We start from the raw sequence: 19,299 nt of genomic DNA, 5'->3' as shown, positions 1-19,299 counted from the left end.
GAATTGATGGAGTCTTGTCTTAACCACATTATTTGCTAAGTACCAATTCATTGACATAGACATAGTAACATAAATTATAAGCATATATGATACAGATTATTTAAGACATATATATTCACATATTCACACAATTTGCATCAGAAGTAACGCATGGAATTCTCAGGATACAAGATTCCTTTTACATCTAAACAAGGAAATTTAAACAAATTCATATCATTGAAATACAGGATGACATTCTTAGAATGCATGAGTCATAAAACATTCAAAACAAATAAATGTCGCAATTAACTTCTGAAGGCAATAAAAAATGTAGTATGAATTTAAAACAATAAATACAGCAAATAATAACACACTTATATTAATGAACATATCATGGTGATTAAGACAAAACTTGTGCTTTCTGATACTCGCTCTCTTTTCTATGAAGTCCAATATATCTTTCCGTATCTCTCACTTCCATACACCCCTTCCTTGGACAAAATTTTAAGGAGAAAAAATACTTGCTATTTTTCCTCAGAGTCCTTCTTCCCCTTCCACAGAGAACTTGGACTGCCAAAACGTTCGGGATAGAATACTTTAAACATTGAATTTCATCTGGGAAGTACAACTACTATTGTAACTTAGCCAATCAGGAGTAACTTCATTTAACCGCCAAAAATTTAACACGCCAGTCGAAGCTAAAATAATTTTCTCTACTCCACCTTTGTTAAGACCTATTATTGAAAAACTAATTTTACGGCACTCATTTCAATCTGGCACGAACATTGGCTCAGAATTATATAAAGGTTTGACATTTCCCGCTACTTAACTCAGTATTAACATCGTCTAATCTTTATCTCTAACCGTTATCTGAGCAGTTCCTAATAAAAAATCAATCATACCCATAAATAAGAGTGTCACGTCCTTTGCAGGCAGCGATTTATTGCCAGCCTAGCCGATACGTCAATGTTTGTTGTTACGTGTCACGCTGATCACAACAAGATTCACTTCATGTATAGCACAATAATCGTCTTCCAAAATTCACACCGCTGCAATGTACTCTCCCAACCTCATCTCATACTGCATTGGCTTTTAAATAAGATGTACTGTCTCCCACTTATTTCCTAATATATTGACTTTCCTGCCAGATATCCTTTACCACATTCATCCCATACTGTATTGGCCTATCTTCATAAAAGTACCTTGCTACACTAATCTCCTACCAAGATGGCCTATCTGTAACATTTACTGTGCCACACTCATCTCATAATGTAATGGCTTTTCCGCAAGAATTCGTGTATTACAATCATCTCATACTGTATTAACATGTATACAGAATTTCCTGAGTGATATTGTATGGGTTTGTCTGCAGAGTGTACTGGGTCACTCTCATAAGTGGCTTATTTAAATGTTTTGCTGTGACACGCATATCTCATACCGTATTGGCGTATCTCTAGGCTGCCCTGTGGCACACATATCTAAACATTTATCAGCTTGTCAGTAGGATCTTCTGTCCATCACTAATCTTTTGTTGCGCTGGCTTGTTTTTTTAAGATGAACTTGGCTTTAAACGCTAATACTGTATTGGTTAACCTGTATGTTGTACTGCCCCACATTCATTTCATGCTGCATTGGCTTGTCTTTAAGATGTCCTGTGCAGCACTTCGTAAATGGTTATATTTTTAACTGTGCTGCAACCAAATTCAAGAAAGGCATATTCAAATACATAACGTGCATGTCAATAAGTTGTTGCGCTTGCTGGTATACTTGGTATATACATGACTAAAGGAATATCTCTGTTACTGTTGATAACTTAATATAAGACACTTGTAGTGTGTTATATATGCGTCAGAGTTAGCAAGACGTCCCATCCATACATGAATTAACCTCTAATTCTTACGTTGTTGAACTTTAGCTGTGTATATATCCTCCTCTGCACTTTCAACCTGGGTTTATTGTTTATCTAAGAATTACAGATGTAACACTTAAATACACTCGAGAAACTGACACTTACATAGAGCGATAGGTATTTAAACAACAGCTTTATAAAGTCATATTGAATTTCGATAGGATGCCGGTATGTCCGAAGCAGACGTCCATCACATTTAAAAAGTACTGCAGTTAAAAAAAGCTTCGGAATAACAGAGACCATCATTGAAGTTCATATTGTTCCATTTGTCTGATGTAAGTATCTGAAATAACTGCATGTGTATATTTGTGTACAGGGGATGTATGGGAGCTTGTGGGGAAAATTTGTTTTCGGACTTAGATTAATTATTAAACTATGAAAAAAAAATTACCATAACAGGACTCATTGTACGACTGATTAGTCTTCATTTTACTTTTTTAGTGCATGGAAGAGTTTTATGGTAAACACCTAATTATAGAACAGAACACAATTGATGAGTTCTCAGATCCTAATATGCTGTAGGAATATTTATATTCATGTTGAGCCACATTTACATTTGGTTGCATAATTAAGAGTTTATTGAAGGTTAAATTATACCACATTAAATATAGTAATACTCAGGTTCGTCTCAGATGATACGCTTCTAATCAAAGAGTATAAATGTTGGGATACACTATTAACAACATTCTACCAGTGGTATGTTGAACGTCCCTTTAAGGAAAGTATTTTTTATATCCAATGTTCAAGCGTTTCCTTTGTATTATGCTAAAGATGCATCGTGTGTCATAATATGCTGTCAACAAAGCACAATGTGTGTGTGTGTGTGTGTGTGTGTGTGTGTGTGATATGGATCTTTAACGTAGCTGTAAAAAACATTACTCATATCGCTACGATGTCTGCAGTGTGACAGATTATAGTGATATCTAGTACTGGGGTATCATGCCACAGACAAGAAGCATGATATCTCACCCAGTCACATTATCCTGACACCAGGCCGACCAGTCCTAGCACTAACCTCTTAATGCTGAGCGCCAAGCGAGATAGCTGTTAGTACCATTTTTGTAAGTCTTTGGTATGACTCGGCCAGGGATCCAACCCACGACCTCCCGCATCCGAGGCGGACGCTCTAACCACTAGGCCACCCGACGGGTCCAAAGCACAATAAGCAAGCATGAAAATCATGTCCTAACTACAGAGAACATATTTGTCGACAGTTTGCCATGGTGAATAATAATGATGCGCATAGCTAAGAATGAGTTATCCTATTCCTTGCTAACAATAAAGAACGTGTATGGCGAACAAATTTTCTATTTATTTTTTGTTTGCCGCTACTTGTGTGATGTCTCAAAAAAGAGAACCCCTAATAATAAATATAATTAAAGGTCGGTGGACCCGTAGTTTACGTGTACAGACTGTCGGAATCTTTCATGTTTTGGGTAGCTTTGCCTTTTCGTCTTAATTCATATTTTAATCGCGATCGTTTGTTTTTCGAAAATGTCTTAAACATAGGTCTCTCAATAATTAAGGTTAAAACTATTCATATTTACACTGGTAACTTCCTACATGAATATCACAAAGGAGTATGATGTTTATTCAGCATTCTAGTTTAGAACACCTGTGAAAATATGACGTGATATCATGGAATTAAATTTAATGAAAATAAAGTATGCTGATAATTCCAAGAATCAGCGACAACTTTTTATATTTGCCTAGAAAACAGACATGGCCTTTACCTGACATTTTTAAACGCATGCTACATCCAAATTAATAAGACAATATGCGCAGTATATCGGTTCCACAAACCTTGTCAGAATCAGCCATATAGTATCATGTCCCACCCAGTCAATATCCTTATACCAGGCCGATCAGTCTTAACACTAACCTCATAGTGCTGAGGGCCAAGCGAGTGAGATGTTTGTACCATTTTTATAAGACTTTGTTTTGATTTGGCCGGGATAGGAACCCTCGACCTCCCATCCGAGGCGAAGGCTCTGATATATTGTATAGAATCTAGTAATCATTCTTATTATGTTACGTGTTTAGGCTCGAATAAACAGTAACACAAGAAACAGTGAAAACAGCAAGCTTTAAAAATATAATAATTTATTTCCCTGGAAAAATACTGTAAAAATGAAAAAATATGAACTTGCGGTTTTAAGAATCAAATCTAAAAATAATCCAAGAATTATCCACGAATAATATTTTAGAAGTCCTAATAATAAAATGTTGTAATGATTTTAAGTTCTAAAAGATGGAAGGCGATGACGTATAATGTAACCTGTAATGTGTTGAAGTTTTCATTTCCTTGCAGAAACACGATAATTAATCCACCGGTTTCGGAAATCAAAATAAACATTTTAAGAAATGTCCTTGTTCAAGAATTCTATATGAATACAATATCTCCAGAGAAACGAATTAATCTTTTAGAGTCCAAATAATCTGAAGAAAAATTAACATAGAACTCAAAAACTCGAAACTAGTCACGAAAGAAGAAAACAACTTGACACCAAGTGTTTTAAAAACTCTGAGATCTCTCTGAACATCATTATTAATATTAAGTATTTCGCAATTTTGGAAATGCCTAATTGCGAAATAAAGGATCACGTGATCATGTAAAAATTAGGTAGCCCCTATATGTCCTTGATAAGAACCAATCTTTTTACTCCGAAAATAAAAGTTGTTAACTTGACCCTCAATCAAGGCCAGAAACTAAGTCAAAAATAGAAACAAGTGTTTCTATTAATAGGTATTTATGGAAAGATTCAGGTCAAACTGAATTTTATGGAAACTATCAAATTCCTTCGAAACAAAATTATATTAAGTTGACATGCAAAGAAAATAAAAAGATTCCAAAACTCACAAGCATCCAAATCAAATCAAACACAAATTAAATAAAATATAAATTAAATCAAACATACGTAACAATCTTAAAAACATGTACAGAAACTAGAATTCAGTTCTGTATATTGCACATAATACAGGCCTAATAAATTGGATATAATCTAGTTTTCAGTCCTGGAGTTGCATAGAATCCAGTATTCAGTCCTATACGTTTCATATAATCTGGTATTCAGGCCTAATAAATTCCAATAAACTAGAATTCAGTTCTGTATATTCCACTAAATCCAGGCATAATAAATTGCATATAATCTAGTTTTCAGTCCTGGAGTTGCATAAAATCTAATACTAGGTCTTAAAATGTTATATAGACTCCGGTATCCACTCCTAATAGGTTGTGTAGAACCTAGCAGTAAGTCGAAATAAGTTATATAGAATACGGTATTCAGTCATAATAATTTGAGTAGAATCTAGTATCCAGTCATAATATAGTGTATAGGTCTAGGGATTCAGTCCCATAAGTTATATAGAATACGGTATTGAGTCCGAGTAAGTTGTATAGAATCTAGTATCCAGTCCTAATAAATTCCATATAATCTAGTATTCAGCCCTAATATGTTGCATAGGATATATGGATTCAGTCCTAATAAATTATATAGAATACAGTATTCTTTCTAATAAGTTTGTATAGAATATAGTATCCAGTCCTAATAAATTATACAGAATCTATTGTTCCGTCCTAATATGTTTAGAATCTGGTGTTAAGTCACGACATAAAGCGTACTGAATCTAGTAATCGGTACTAATAAAGTGTATATCAAATCTAGTATTCGGTACTAGTCATTCTTAACAATTAATCCAACAATTATGAACTGTTTTAAATCTATTGTATTTTCAACAGATTGCCGAAATGATATCTTTTCTAAACTAAATGAGTGAAGGCAATCATACATGTCTGTTTCATAGCCTACGTGGAAAGGTAAATATTTATAACTTTTTGTAGAATTTGTACACAGACATACGTACACAAACACAGCCACACACACGAGGTTTTTATTAGGAACAAAGTATTGTGATTTAATTCATGAAGACAGAGACAATACACATTTTGAACTTTGGTAAGGAAAGTGATAAGCGTATATTAGGTTTTATCTGTACGTTGGCCCAAAAATGGCAGCATGATCCTGAAAATGTTTTAAATGTATAAATCTAAAGTATCGCCAAAAGAACTTTAATTTAAGGTTGTCTTGTCGGCTTAGTTCACACCATAATTATATGACGTATTTAAAATCAAAGTCGTTGAACCATGTCTAGAGGTGCTTAAGGACATGAACCTGCAGTGGAACACCCCTGCCACTTGAGTGCCACCCCCACCCCTAGTACTATGCAGTTCCTATGGCAATCATGGATAATATTAGGATGATTATTCATCTGAATACATGATTCGAAATCATTGAGCCAACGGCATACAGATATTACACTTACATATAATGTTGTTGAAAAATCTGTAGCAATAGATGTTTTTATGTCAGGGAATTCCTCTGTGTCACACCTGATGGAGGATGAAGATCTTAGAGCACAAATTAAGGTCTCAAATGATACCATTCTATACTATGTATTTTTGATACACATGAGAATCATTCAAACCATCGACGTTTATCATTTTTGTTTATTTATTTATTTATTACTGGTAGTAGTAGCAGTTGAGCGAGCTACAAGGAACCTAACTTTTAAATAGTTCAAGAACTGGATTTGGTGTCCTTGATTGAAGGATGTAGACCAGTGTTAAATGTTGTAAAGTTGTCGTTTTCTAAATACCTCAGAATTTAGAAATATTTATTGTAACCTTGTAGTAAAGATGAAACAACAGCAGATGGCAAATTCAGGTAAACAAATTTGAATGCATAATGTATGCTTTTGGTGATACTATACGCATCATTTCTCTATTCCCGAAAATGTTTTCGATGATTGAAGCAAATTTTTAAACCATTGAGTCGAAGCCACCGCACTCTAAAACTGAAAGACATTTTATGTTATCACTCTCACTGTTTTCCCTTAGAGGAACCCTCTAAAACTGAAACGCAATCAGCTTATGTGGCCTTTCTAGACCGGGTGGCTTCAAATAGCCTAAAGGAATGGAGAGTACAATAAAACTCTACATAGAAATGCATACAGATTAAATGGAATTCTAATTATCACATTTAATTTGGTTTTGTGAATTTTCAGGATCGGATCACAAATTCACAATATATTCTAAATTTTACACTGAATGAAGACGTGAAACCATGGCAGATTTTGATGGGCAGGCAGAGATAAGCCTTCGTGAAATCTACCAAATGAACAATCAATTACGAGAAGAGAATAGAACACTGAAGACTCAGTTAGACAAAGGACCGCAGTTTGATACTCAGAAAGCAACATACCACAACAAAGTATTCTCTCTCTCCCTATCTCTCTCAGTCTCTCTCTCTCTCTCTTTCTCTCTCTCTCTCTCTCTCTCTCTCTCTCTCTCTCTCTCTCTCTCTCTCTGTACATCTCATTAACTATAAACGTAAATGCAGTCTCATACAAATAGTTATAACTCAGTTTTTGCAAATATTCTTTGTCTTATTTTTTTTTGCATTTGTATGATAAAGTTGTTTAACTATTTACTGGTATAACTATTGTAAGTACCTTAAGGACGTGCATAGTATTTATTACTTTTAACATTTCGTGTCAAATCGAGGCGTTTATTGGACAAGACGTGTAGTCAACTGTAAGTTTATTATTATTATTATTATTATTATTATTATTATTATTATTTAACTATTATTATTTTGTTCCTTGCTACAGTTATCTACATTGTTCTTAGCTAACAATCAGTTGCAATATTTTCTTATTATTGTCCTTGCATACATACATACATACATACATACATACATACATACATACATACATACATACATGCATGCATGCATGCATGCATGCATGCATACATACATACATACATACATACATACATACATACATACATACATACATATTTGATAACACGTCAACACTCTACTTACTCTGTGCAGTTTATGGATAAAATGCGCCAGGTACGAAGATAATATATTAATATTTAGGTCCATGTATACCCTTTGTTTCTTCCCATAGTCACTTAAATGGAAAGGTCGCTTGATGAATACTCTCCTCGTCTCCATATTTCTAGTGGTCATATTTGTTGCCATTGCTGTCGTAGTTGTTATGTCCCATTTGAAAGACGCCAATGGGTATGTATTGAAACGATGTTTATTAAAAAAAACGATATTTTATCGGCAAATGATTAAATTGTCACACATTTAACTTTGCATGCATTATATTCCTTTCAAATAGGATTTCGTTACATTCCTACTGTACAAAGTACTTCATGAAATCGTAATGGGTGTTAGGAGGAGTGTGTTTGCTTATTTATTTTTGTTATTTTCATTTGCTTTTTTGGGGGATATTTTGTATCCATCTATGTCACCTTTTTAACTTTTAAGGAAACGTCTTGCGTAAGTGTCAGTATTAAATAAATCCGTTGAATTGATTGAAAAAACAGCTTGACGAGAGATTTGAAACACCTCTATGGCATTTGAGTAAACATACAATTACTGGCGACATACATTTTGGTTTCACAATTATATTAAAGGTAAAAACATGTTCACAAAAGCAGTTGTACTGACAAAAAGCTAATTTTATTATAATAGATGTAATTTGGAAATCCATTCAAATGCATTAATTTTTTACAGGGAAGTTACGGATTTCCAAACGTATCTAAAACACGAATCCTTAGAAGCTGCAATCGACAATTTGCAACAGAAGAAACGTCTTGCAATATGTAAGGATATCCTTGAAAAACATTGACAAACATATCGATCGTTTTAAATATCACACCTCAATCCGCACGTTACTGCAATCCGATGAAACATCATAATAGATTATCTACATAAGAAATAAAATAAACTATCTATTTATGAAATGAAGTATCGTAGAAGATTGACATTACGACAAACGAGGGTTAGTTGTGCATAAGGACCCATTCTTAAAAATACTGTTGAAACCATGATCTTACCGGTTGACCTTCAACTTACTGACCCAATATCGGCAAGCATGTACATACATAAAAAATAGATAAATGTGCTACGTGGTGTTTCAAAAATAGTTCCGAAAGATAATCTGTGTAATATTTTGTTTATTTATGTTGTTCATATAAGCATTGACTTTGACCTTCATATCTCTTACAAAATATAATCAGCTTTAATGGATGCCAAAAGGGAAGTGGATGATAAATCGTACATTTATTTTCAAAGTCAATAATCCTAAAATCAATAGATTTTGGATGGTAGAGTAGGGCTAGAAGCTCAGCAGAGCCTGAACTGTATTAAAAAGAATTTGTAATGGATTCGAATGAACTGCGAAAGCACAGTCTTTTTGGCAATATGAAATATGTTTAAAAGTACTGTGTGGAAACCAAACAGACTTCTGCCTCCCTTATCGTCCTCCTGCAATTTTATTGGACGCGTAGCAACAAAACACATGATACAGATGGTTAAGCTTTGAAAACTGGTATATGAGAGCATTACAATTTGTACCCGTCTCGATGGTTATTTTGCACTTCCCGACAACACATTTACAAGGAACAGAACTATAAAAGAAGTAAATCTTTCAGGTTGAAACACTTCATGGACAAATTAAATTTGATAAACAGGTGCCGCCGGCACACACACACACACACACACACACGGATATATATATATATATATATATATATATATATATATATATATATATATATATATATATATATATATATATATATATATATATACTAACTTTCAAATTGTTGTTCATTTCCCAAATTTACGAACTTGAATTGCAAAGATTATTTATTTGCTTCTGTTTATCAATTCTCTACACGAATAAGGGATTGCGCGATTGCATCATATTTTTTGGAAAGTTCAAGAAAGGTTTACGATGTATAATTATATGTCCTTTTACAGCGCTTCGAGAAGATGTCAACCTCCAGGAATGTCATGGACCCGATTTAAAGCGATCTTTTCCCGATATGGATTATGCACTACTGGGCTACAACATCCTTAGGGGTTACCCGGTAGCGATCGGGCATGATCCCGGATTTACATACCCAATATTCCGTGCCGACTATAGTAATAACGATCAGACTGCCGATTGTCAGTACAGTGTTCCCAAGGGTCTAGTTCTCATCCCCGATGTTTCCTGTATTACTTCATTCACCTCCAAAGTAGTCCAAACCCAGTATGAACTACATCAATCACTCTCAGCCTCGGCTCACGTAGGAGGCGGTGGCTGGGGAGTCAGCTTCTCTGCGAGTGCTGGATACAAGGAAGCGTCGTCCACTGTGGCCAGTGGACAATGGATCATGATCTACTCCAGTGCAAAATGTAATTATTACTACTGTAAACTTGAGAAGAGTACACCACCGCCTTTCCATCCAGTTTTCTTGAATTGGGTTCACAAACTGAACAGAACAATTTCTAATAGCTATGAAGAAGATAAAGATACATATATGGCATTTTTTGATCATTATGGGACACATTTTGTCGATGAGGCCACATTTGGTGCTTCTTTTACGTATGAACACAAAATGTCGTCATCCAGCTACTCTAAAATGCAAGAAAAAGGAATAAATGTAGCTGTGTCGGCCAGTTACTCTGGCTTGTTCAGCGTCGGTGGAGGATTTAATTTAGATTCTTCTCAACGAGAACAAGCATCCGTATTTCAGAGTGAGGTGCAAACAAGCACTATAACTATTGGTGCCCCTCCGCCAGCAAACGGTGATACAATGACTTGGGCATCAACGGTGAAGGAAACTCCAGTTCCAACCCAATATTCATTGATTTCCATAGAGGAACTATTTTGCGCTGAGTATATGGAACATTTGGGTGTCAGATACGATGATATCAAAAAGAGAATACAAAGAAACAAAAACGAATACTGTAGCTTCCTTCAAAACAAAGGTTTGGTTGACACTTGCCAAGATCTGACGGAGGGGTTAATATTAAAAGAAACCGCTTTAAGTGGAAAAACAATTGTGGAGGAACTTGATCGTTCCCGTTGCATCAAGGCCTGTTTGGAGCGGCATTCTTGTGTGGCAATTAGCTTCTGCAGAGAATGCACAACAAACGACTATAACTATAACTCATGTCAAATGTATGGTGAAACGATTCACATCACTGGAACGAAGACAAAGGGTATGGAAACAACAATCATAATACCGAAAATAAACAAACAGTTAAAATTCAGTGACACGGCAATTGTTGGCAGAGAACGTATTGCAAATCAAACAATGAATGTCCGAACAAAGAATGTCCCGGATTGTCTGAAAAGATGTTTAGATGATGCACACTGTGTGGCCTTTACGTTCTGCGAATGTTTGAAGAAAGCACGAAATTGTGACCTGTACAGTGAGGAAGGGATTAACCAGCTTGAGACAGAAAGGGGAACTGATACATATTTTATATCAAATATGTTGCAATCAGTGTACGACATCTACCCTACCTCAGCAACATCAACTTCCAGACCATCCTCTAGCAATATTACATCAAGCGATAAGTTAAGAGCAAGCACAAGGGGAAACTAGACATTCACTTTTAGTTATATCAAGATGTATATACAATATGCATAAATCGTTACGTACAAATCGATTTCACTTTCAAAGCTATCATTTTGTATTATAGGATTTTGCAGAAATAAAACGGCGACCGCATATACAATGAAATCACATGATGAAACTGTCGAGGTCTAAAACTGCAATGTTATATGATTTTTTCACATTTTATTGACGTCACAAAAGATACAGCGATTGCCGCTGCATTGCTATTTTGTATGTTGTGTTTGGAAACTTCATTTGATTATCCCTCAATATCAGCATTTATGGTTATGCGTTCTTATTTTTGTATTCAACCCTTCTATAAAAGTTCTATGAGATTTTGTAGCCATTAACATTTTTATGGCCAATAACTAGCCCTCCTCTTCTTCACTACGCGTCACTGCCCCAGTGAAAACATGCATGACAGCCTCTTGTTCGCAATCTTGTTACAGTTCCTGGAACCTTCAATTTACACATTTTTCAAAAACGATTATATTTTCAGGAAACTCATATTATAAACTTGCTCAGTAATAATTATAAAGTTGCACTAATAAGTCAGTTGACGCCATATAGTTCAGTAAGGAGCGATTGAGAGGCCTGCAGTGCGCACAAGCGAGAAATTCATTTTTTGATAACTTCCTTTATTTATTGGAATTTTTCATGCAATATGACTTAATTTAAAATTCAGAATAATCTCTGTAGAATTGTGGGTACAAGAATAGGTCACTGAATTCAGGAAGAACGAGATAATATTATGTTGAAGCACACTATTTTTTGGGTCAGAAACGCAACAAAACTGTAGAGGAGTGTTGTTCAAACATTCATATACCAAATCCTGGAAAATGATATTATCAGTGTTCAGGCTTAAATCACACGATGCCGGTCTCTGCTTTCTTTTTTGTCCTGCCCTTTTCGGTTTATTCTTAGGCACGTATTTAACCATGAATCCTTTTTTAGTATTAGTAAGAAAATAACTGCACTGAGCCATCTCCAAACCATTTATGTGCTTGCTTCTCATCTGTCGTTGAATATGAAGAATAGTTCTGTTGTTCTGCACTGTCTGTTGTTGTCTGTCTGTCTTTTGGCTATATAACATGATTTCTTCTGAACATGAATATGGAGTATTCATAATCAACGCACAATGAATGTTACAGGAATATAAATAAAGATTACAAAGTACCGTTTCATCACCACCTACGTCGTGCCAAAAATTTGATATTAATGTTTCCAAAACTCCACCATGGATAAGAATTATCTCTCCGTGCCGGCCGAATTTTCCGTTTGTATTAGATCCTTTAGTCTTCATTTATTTTAAGTCCTCTGCATTTCTTGATTTTGCTAAACGTGGATCATTTTCCGTTAAATTTTCATTTAATATGACCGCACTTGTTCTGCACTGATACGTTTGAATTTGAACTGACTTGTTCGGGTATCCAGTTTCCAAGTTAAAGTTGTCTATATCCTTAAGAATTTTATTTGAAACTATTGCCACAACAATAAATTGCCTCGTATCCAGAATATTTTCTGGCAGATAGCTTTCTTGCACACTGGTTCCCCATGACTTAATTCTCAACAATATATCCCTTCTATCCCCTTGTACAAACGACAGTTTATTCATAGGAAGGAGAAATTTCAACAGCAACAAATTAAATGCCAACATCTCCATGGTTTATTACGAATAATATGAATATCTAAATATATTTGTTTGTTTTGTTTTGTTTTTTTTTTTGTCTCTGCACTCCTTTTCAGGTGATATACCTAATGTTACGCAATACCATTCCTGAAATGCAGATAATAATAATAATAATAATGATAATAATAATACACACGTAGCTCTAGCAAAGTTAATATAAATAAACCGCGCAATTGTCTATTCTTCTCTTTTAATTAAATCTTTTGTCATCTCCACCCCACCCCACCCCATCTTTTTTATCAATGTTCATCGTTTTCCTTTCAATTTTAATTAAATATGACGGCACCCGTTGTCAGTTGATACCTGTCTAGTTTAATTAGTCTCCATCCAACAGATTTCCAGTTTTAAGTTTGATCACCACAGTAAATGTTTGCGTTCATGGCTGCACTGATTGTAAATACGTAAGATGCACGTCTTAATCCATCTCTTTGTTGAATATATCATATGCAGTACATATTCATTTGGGTCAACATTAATTACAGACACAAACTGATTCATAAGAAAGAAAACTGTTAGGAGAAATACATTATATATCAACATTTTGATGGTTTATTACAAAGAATAAACATGTAGCAAGATATTGATTTCTCTATCTGCCAATTCAGGGGTATGTCCTTTTGTGTGCCGAGATACTTATATTTTCATAACATTATTCCTGAAATTTAAACGGCTAATGTATAAAGTATGTTCTAGACACACACAATCCGTCTGCCAAGTGCAAATGTCTTCATTATTTTACACTATGAGTCCTCGCATGAAAAATGTATATCTACTAGGAAAAACAAATGAAGATTTGAAGTGTATTATGTAACTGAGACTGCACACGCGGATTTCTTTCACTCTGTACCAGTTCACGTGACACTATAAACTAATAAATTGTATTGCTGCAATGATTAAAAAGAAATCTTGAAAATTTTATATGTTAGAATAGTAAGTTTTGTATCGATTTATTTTCTTTTTTATTTTTGTGACTTTTGTCTTATTAATGATTATTTTTATACAATGAAACAATTGTTTATTTTAGGCAACACATTTCTTGTGCGAATTTATATAGTATTAGGGTTCGGGTAGTATGGTGGTTGGTTCAGTCGACCTACGGAGGGTTAGATTTTTAACCAAACGACTTTAATAATTGTGTATTGACATTAGATTTTTCCTTAATTTTTGGGGTATGTTTCTGCATTTAAACGCGAATTTTGTGGCCTTAAATAAAATTCGTCTAGTTGAGGAACAGATTCTGTACCCAAATTTAGATGGTATCTAACTTTGAGTTTAAAACTGACACACCCATTACCGATTTCTCCTTCGGTTTCAGGTAATGATTCGTGATTGACATATAATAGACTTACTTATAAAATACTCATCGCATTTTAAACTCGACGCCTGGAAGATAATGTATTTAACTGATCGAGGCATAATGATTACATTAAAAAAAAATCGAGTGATTCAGAATCCAGGGGAAAACATTTCACAACTAAATGCAGAGAGAGTGGGGCTCATAAAGTTTAATTATTACGATTTTACTAAAACTACAAAGTCGTGTTATAATTTTCTAATCATTCGGATGCAGGTAGTATCAGGTAAAATTATTGTCTGACAGATAGCGGGAGTAGTGAATGGGGCCTCCCTAGCCTCAATGGGAATTATCATTACAGAGACCCCTGGGCCACTCTAGCCTCAATGGAAAATTAACATGGAGAAAAATCCTGGGCCACTCTAGCCTCAAGGGGAATTTAACATGGGAAATAGTCTTGGGCTACTCTAGCCTCAAGGGGAATTGAACATGGATAAAAAAAACCTGGGCCACTCTAGCCTCAAAGGGAATGTATCATGCTTTGCATGCTTTAACAATTTCTAAAATATCATCGAAAAAATTTTAAAATATAAAATTTCGATTTCTATCTAAGGATTTTGCATGATAAAATTAATTTTTAATTAGATATTGCTATGTAAATTCCGTCATCAATAATGGGGCAATCAATTTAATCTCCATTTTAATAGTATATTTAGAGTGCATCAAGGTACTCGTTGAGGACTCAAGACCCTGTCAAGGAGTACCGAATGGTAGAATCCAGCAAACTGGTTGGAATGATTGACATGGTAGATTTACTGTAAAATTTTGCCGATTAGGCATATACTCGTGGCGATATTTTGGGGACATAGTGTTGTCGTTACGCAGAAGAAAAAAACAACTTAGGTTTGAAAAGGAAGTCCTTTAATGAGTTTCATTGTTTAAGCCCGAGCTAGGCCATTTACAGCTTTCCTCTCTGAGCAACATGTCAAAAAATACACACAAACCACTTGGGTTCATCATACGATCGTGACAACAATTTGACCCTCAATCTTATGATACTTTTATATTTAGGAAACCCCACCTTTTTCCACGGACACTCCATATTAAGTTTAATTCTTGGAATAATGACAAAATTGGTCATTACGTTGGGTTTTACGTTCCGCTCGTAAACAAGGGCACCAAAGAAATTAAATTTCATATGCTTATCATTCATCTTCTATCAACATAAGTTGTGCAAAACATGTCTCAACTGAAAGTCTCGTTATAGTCACACACATCGACTCATCCTATTTGTTAGAGGGCCCATAACAGTACCCTCAGACACAACAAGACACATATCCCAGTCGTTATTAGGGTCAATATTAGTACTCTCACACACATCGCGACACCTATCCATGTTGTTAGAGGGTCAATATTACTACTCTGACACACATCAAGAAACAGATCCATGTTGTTGCAGGGTCAAAATCAGTACTCACACAAACACATCAAAACTAATCCCAGTTGTTAGAGGGTCAATATCAATAGATTCACACATATCAAATAAAAAAATGTAACTTTGCTAATAACGTTCCTGAGTACCTATGATACATTATTTGTTGCTGCCAATAACGAGGTTGGTGACGATGATGATGATGATGATGATGATAATAATAATAATGAATAATTGTTATTAATATCATATAGTGCGAAATATTCAACCTAGTAACTGTCAAAGCTAATTTAGTAACCTAATCTTTAGCTAGATACTGATAGGTAAATGACTTTCATCTCATGAGATAAAACTACAGTACATGAGGAACATAAGAAGTTAGATATCAATTGTTGTATATATTTAATTTGTATTGTACGTTAACTTTTACTCACGACTGTATGTTATATATATATATATATATATATATATATATATATATATATATATATATATATATATATATATATATATATATATATATATATATATATATATATATATATATATATATATATATATATTGTTATGTATATTTAATTTATTTTACATTTGATTTAATTAAATTGTTTATTAGTTTTAAAATATTTTTATTATAATTTCATTAAATGTCAAAGTAATGTAATCTTGTTTACTTGATTAGCATTTTTTTTCAGAAAATTCAGTTTGACCTGACTCTTTTCATAAACACCTAATAATAGAAACACTCTTTCTATTTTTGAGTTAGTTCCTTATCTTGATTCAGAAATCACTGAGAAAAGTAAACAATTTATTTAAACAGCCTCTATTTCGCAATTCTGGTTTTTCCGAAATTGCGCAGTAGATACATTTAATAGTGATGTTTAGAGAGATATTTCGCATTTTCGGCTTAAAAACACTTGATTTCAAGGTGTTCTTTTTCTTGTGACCAGTTTGGAGTTACATTTTTATTTTTATTCAAATTATTTGGATTCCAAAAGATTAATTCGTTTTCCTGGAAATATTTAAGTGCTCATACAGAATTCTTGGACAAAGACATTTCTTTAAATTTAATACTGAATTCAAACACCGGAATATTATTTTCTATAGTTCACAAAGAACTGTAAACACATCAGATCTATACTGACTACAGTGTACGTCATCGCCTTCCATTTTGGATTTTTCATTGGGACTCGAACTTGAATTCATTAGATTATTTCATTATTAGGACTTCTAAAATTTAATTCGTGGATTATTCTTGGATTACCTTTGGATTTGATTCTTAAGACCGTAAAAACTGTAGGATCTTAATTTTTCATTTTTACATTTTTTTTTCAGGGAAAGAATTATTTATTAACTTTTTCAAAGCTTGTTCCTCTCACTCATTCTTTGTTACTGTTTTTTAGAGCTTTAACATGTAACATAAGAATATATATATATATATATATATATATATATATATATATATATATATATATATATATATATATATATATATATATATATATATATATATATATATATATATATAGTGTGCGATTGATCTTTAATCATAATTAAGGGTTGCAGTTGCTCCTACATATCTAATGTCACGTAGGATAAAGTTGTTTGCTAGGTTTGAGTTCTGGATACAACCTTGATTATGACCGTAAAAGCTTCTATAAGCAAATTTTGTTTACAGTTTGATGGAAATTTCCATTAAGATAACAGAGCAGTAGGGAACTATTTAAGATTCTTTATAACATAGAATGTTCTGGGAATGAACTTTTGACTCTCACTGTAGTTTTCAAATTGTATCTTAGGTTTTTATAATTTAAGGCTGATTATATGGGAATGACTCATTTCTGCCATAACAGCTGAAGTGGACTAATTTGTATTGTTGTGTTCATATTTTTTTGAGAGCACTTATTTGTATAAATTTTTCACTGGAATTACAAAGTGCTTATTAATACTTCTTGCACTATTTTGCAATCATTGCGAATTAATTCAAGGACATCTTTGATTATATCATCGTGATACATCAAGGCTGTATGCATATGCGCACATTCGCGACTACTGGTGTATCAGCACATTCAATATTGGGATTCATTCAAAACACCAATGGAATTCATTAGGAATACTCAATATTTTTTTTACTTGTAATAGAACTTCTAGGACTGTTTGGGATTTTATTCAAAATATTATAAGTTTTATATTAAACAAATTCACTTTTTTTCAAGGAAAAAATTATTAGTTGAATTTTACAAAACTTGTTGGTTTTCACCCTTTTCTGTTACATAGTTGAAGACCACAGGGTCTTAACACCACATCCTTTCTCTTACCTTTACTGTTCATCGATACATTATAGTTAGGCTGCCAAAGCCAGCATCAGGGAATGATTTGGATCATTTATTAAAGAACTAAAGGCACTTTATCAGAAGGTATATGACCCTATCTTGTATCATGGCTATGATAAAGAAGTAACTTACGATTTCTTACCAGGAAAATGTTGTAAGGTATCCGGAAACCAAGTCTTTATGTTTGGTAGTGATTTTACTTACTGTTATTTTGTCATCAACTTAAATTACACGCATCATTTGCAACATCCATTACAGCCGAGACAGCAATAAACATTAGGAATGAGAATGATAATCAAAGCAACAGGATATCTGACAAAAGTATTCAACAGTATAGATGAAGCCCGCTGAATTTTGGACTGTGGTAAAGACTTCTGATAAGTGCTTAATAAGCTTTACTTCCATGTACCAGTGTTTTAGCCCTGAATACTAGCCTTTCTAGTGAGGGCCAGTTCAAAGTTGCACAAAGCATGGAATGAAGACTATTTAAGTTGGTTTTGGCCTAACCCACGAGAGACAATATATATTTGATCATTTTTACAAGACTGTTGTCAGTTGCCTCAGCTTACCGATCTATAGAATATGCTACAAATCCACCTCTTATTGACCTTGTATACGAGAAACACGAATTTCCTCTGATAATGTTGCTCTTTTCTGGCAGTAATGGTTGGTTTGGTTTGCATACATAAATTTGCTGAAAGGCTTCTCGGAGATAATTCTGTTTGGGTGGGAATTAAATAGAGCATGCTAGAGTGGTTCAGTTTATGCTTCACTGGAAAAGGGAAGTAGTAAGGTAATAGTTTCAGGGTAGCAGGTGACTGAAAATGGGTTCATTATGAAATATTTACCAACTTAACTATTCATTCAAAGAATTTGAAGTCCGTTATTTTGATTGGGAAAATCGTTAAGAAAAGAAGCCTAAGTGTATCTAATGTTGCTCAGCTTAAACAGAAATGATAATAAGAGTTATAAAGAATTGAATGACACTTTCATGAAGGACTTCTTTTGATGAATAGATAGAATTCGAATTTGCTTTAGGATAAGTGATTACGAAACAAAATTATATTTTACGTAATGGTATGAGGGATAACTACTGACACGTCTATACATATTTAATTTACACACACAGGCACACACTCACGCGCCAAAGATACATATGGGAAGCAACATTTAACATGATGGGAATC

General features: G+C 33.8%; 1 protein-coding gene across 3 annotated transcripts; it reads left to right on the top strand.

Moving 5' to 3' along the window:
- The first annotated feature begins 1,958 nt into the window (after nucleotides 1-1,958).
- Nucleotides 1,959-11,651, top strand: LOC149783665 (perforin-like protein 1). Of its 3 annotated transcripts, XM_089931906.1 has the most exons (6): nucleotides 1,959-2,163; nucleotides 5,628-5,705; nucleotides 6,953-7,158; nucleotides 7,865-7,980; nucleotides 8,482-8,570; nucleotides 9,733-11,651. In XM_089931906.1, the coding sequence occupies exons 3-6, from the start codon at nucleotides 7,012-7,014 to the stop codon at nucleotides 11,349-11,351; spliced, it is 1,971 nt and encodes a 656-aa protein (XP_089788032.1). In that variant the 5' UTR covers nucleotides 1,959-2,163; nucleotides 5,628-5,705; nucleotides 6,953-7,011; the 3' UTR covers nucleotides 11,352-11,651. The 3 variants fall into 3 exon arrangements, with proteins under 3 accessions (XP_089788032.1, XP_089788033.1, XP_089788034.1); XM_089931907.1 differs by lacking the exon at nucleotides 5,628-5,705; XM_089931908.1 differs by lacking the exons at nucleotides 1,959-2,163; nucleotides 5,628-5,705 and having other exon boundaries at nucleotides 7,058-7,158; nucleotides 7,920-7,980.
- Nucleotides 11,652-19,299: the final 7,648 nt, after the last annotated feature.

This window comes from Sinohyriopsis cumingii, chromosome 14, assembly GCF_028554795.1.
Source record: "Sinohyriopsis cumingii isolate HCF-2022 chromosome 14, ASM2855479v2, whole genome shotgun sequence".
Taxonomy (NCBI): Eukaryota; Metazoa; Mollusca; class Bivalvia; order Unionida; family Unionidae; genus Sinohyriopsis; species Sinohyriopsis cumingii.
Note: the sequence above shows the minus strand (reverse complement) of the source record. Positions and strands in the feature narration are given on the sequence as shown.

Coding starts and splice junctions, on each gene's coding strand:
- LOC149783665 (XM_089931907.1), top strand. CDS start 7,012: ATGGCAGATTTTGATGGGCAGGCAGAGATAAGCCTTCGTGAAATCTAC. Junction 7,159..7,864: donor AAGCAACATACCACAACAAA/GTATTCTCTCTC, acceptor TTCTTCCCATAG/TCACTTAAATGGAAAGGTCG. Junction 8,571..9,732: donor GAAGAAACGTCTTGCAATAT/GTAAGGATATCC, acceptor GTCCTTTTACAG/CGCTTCGAGAAGATGTCAAC.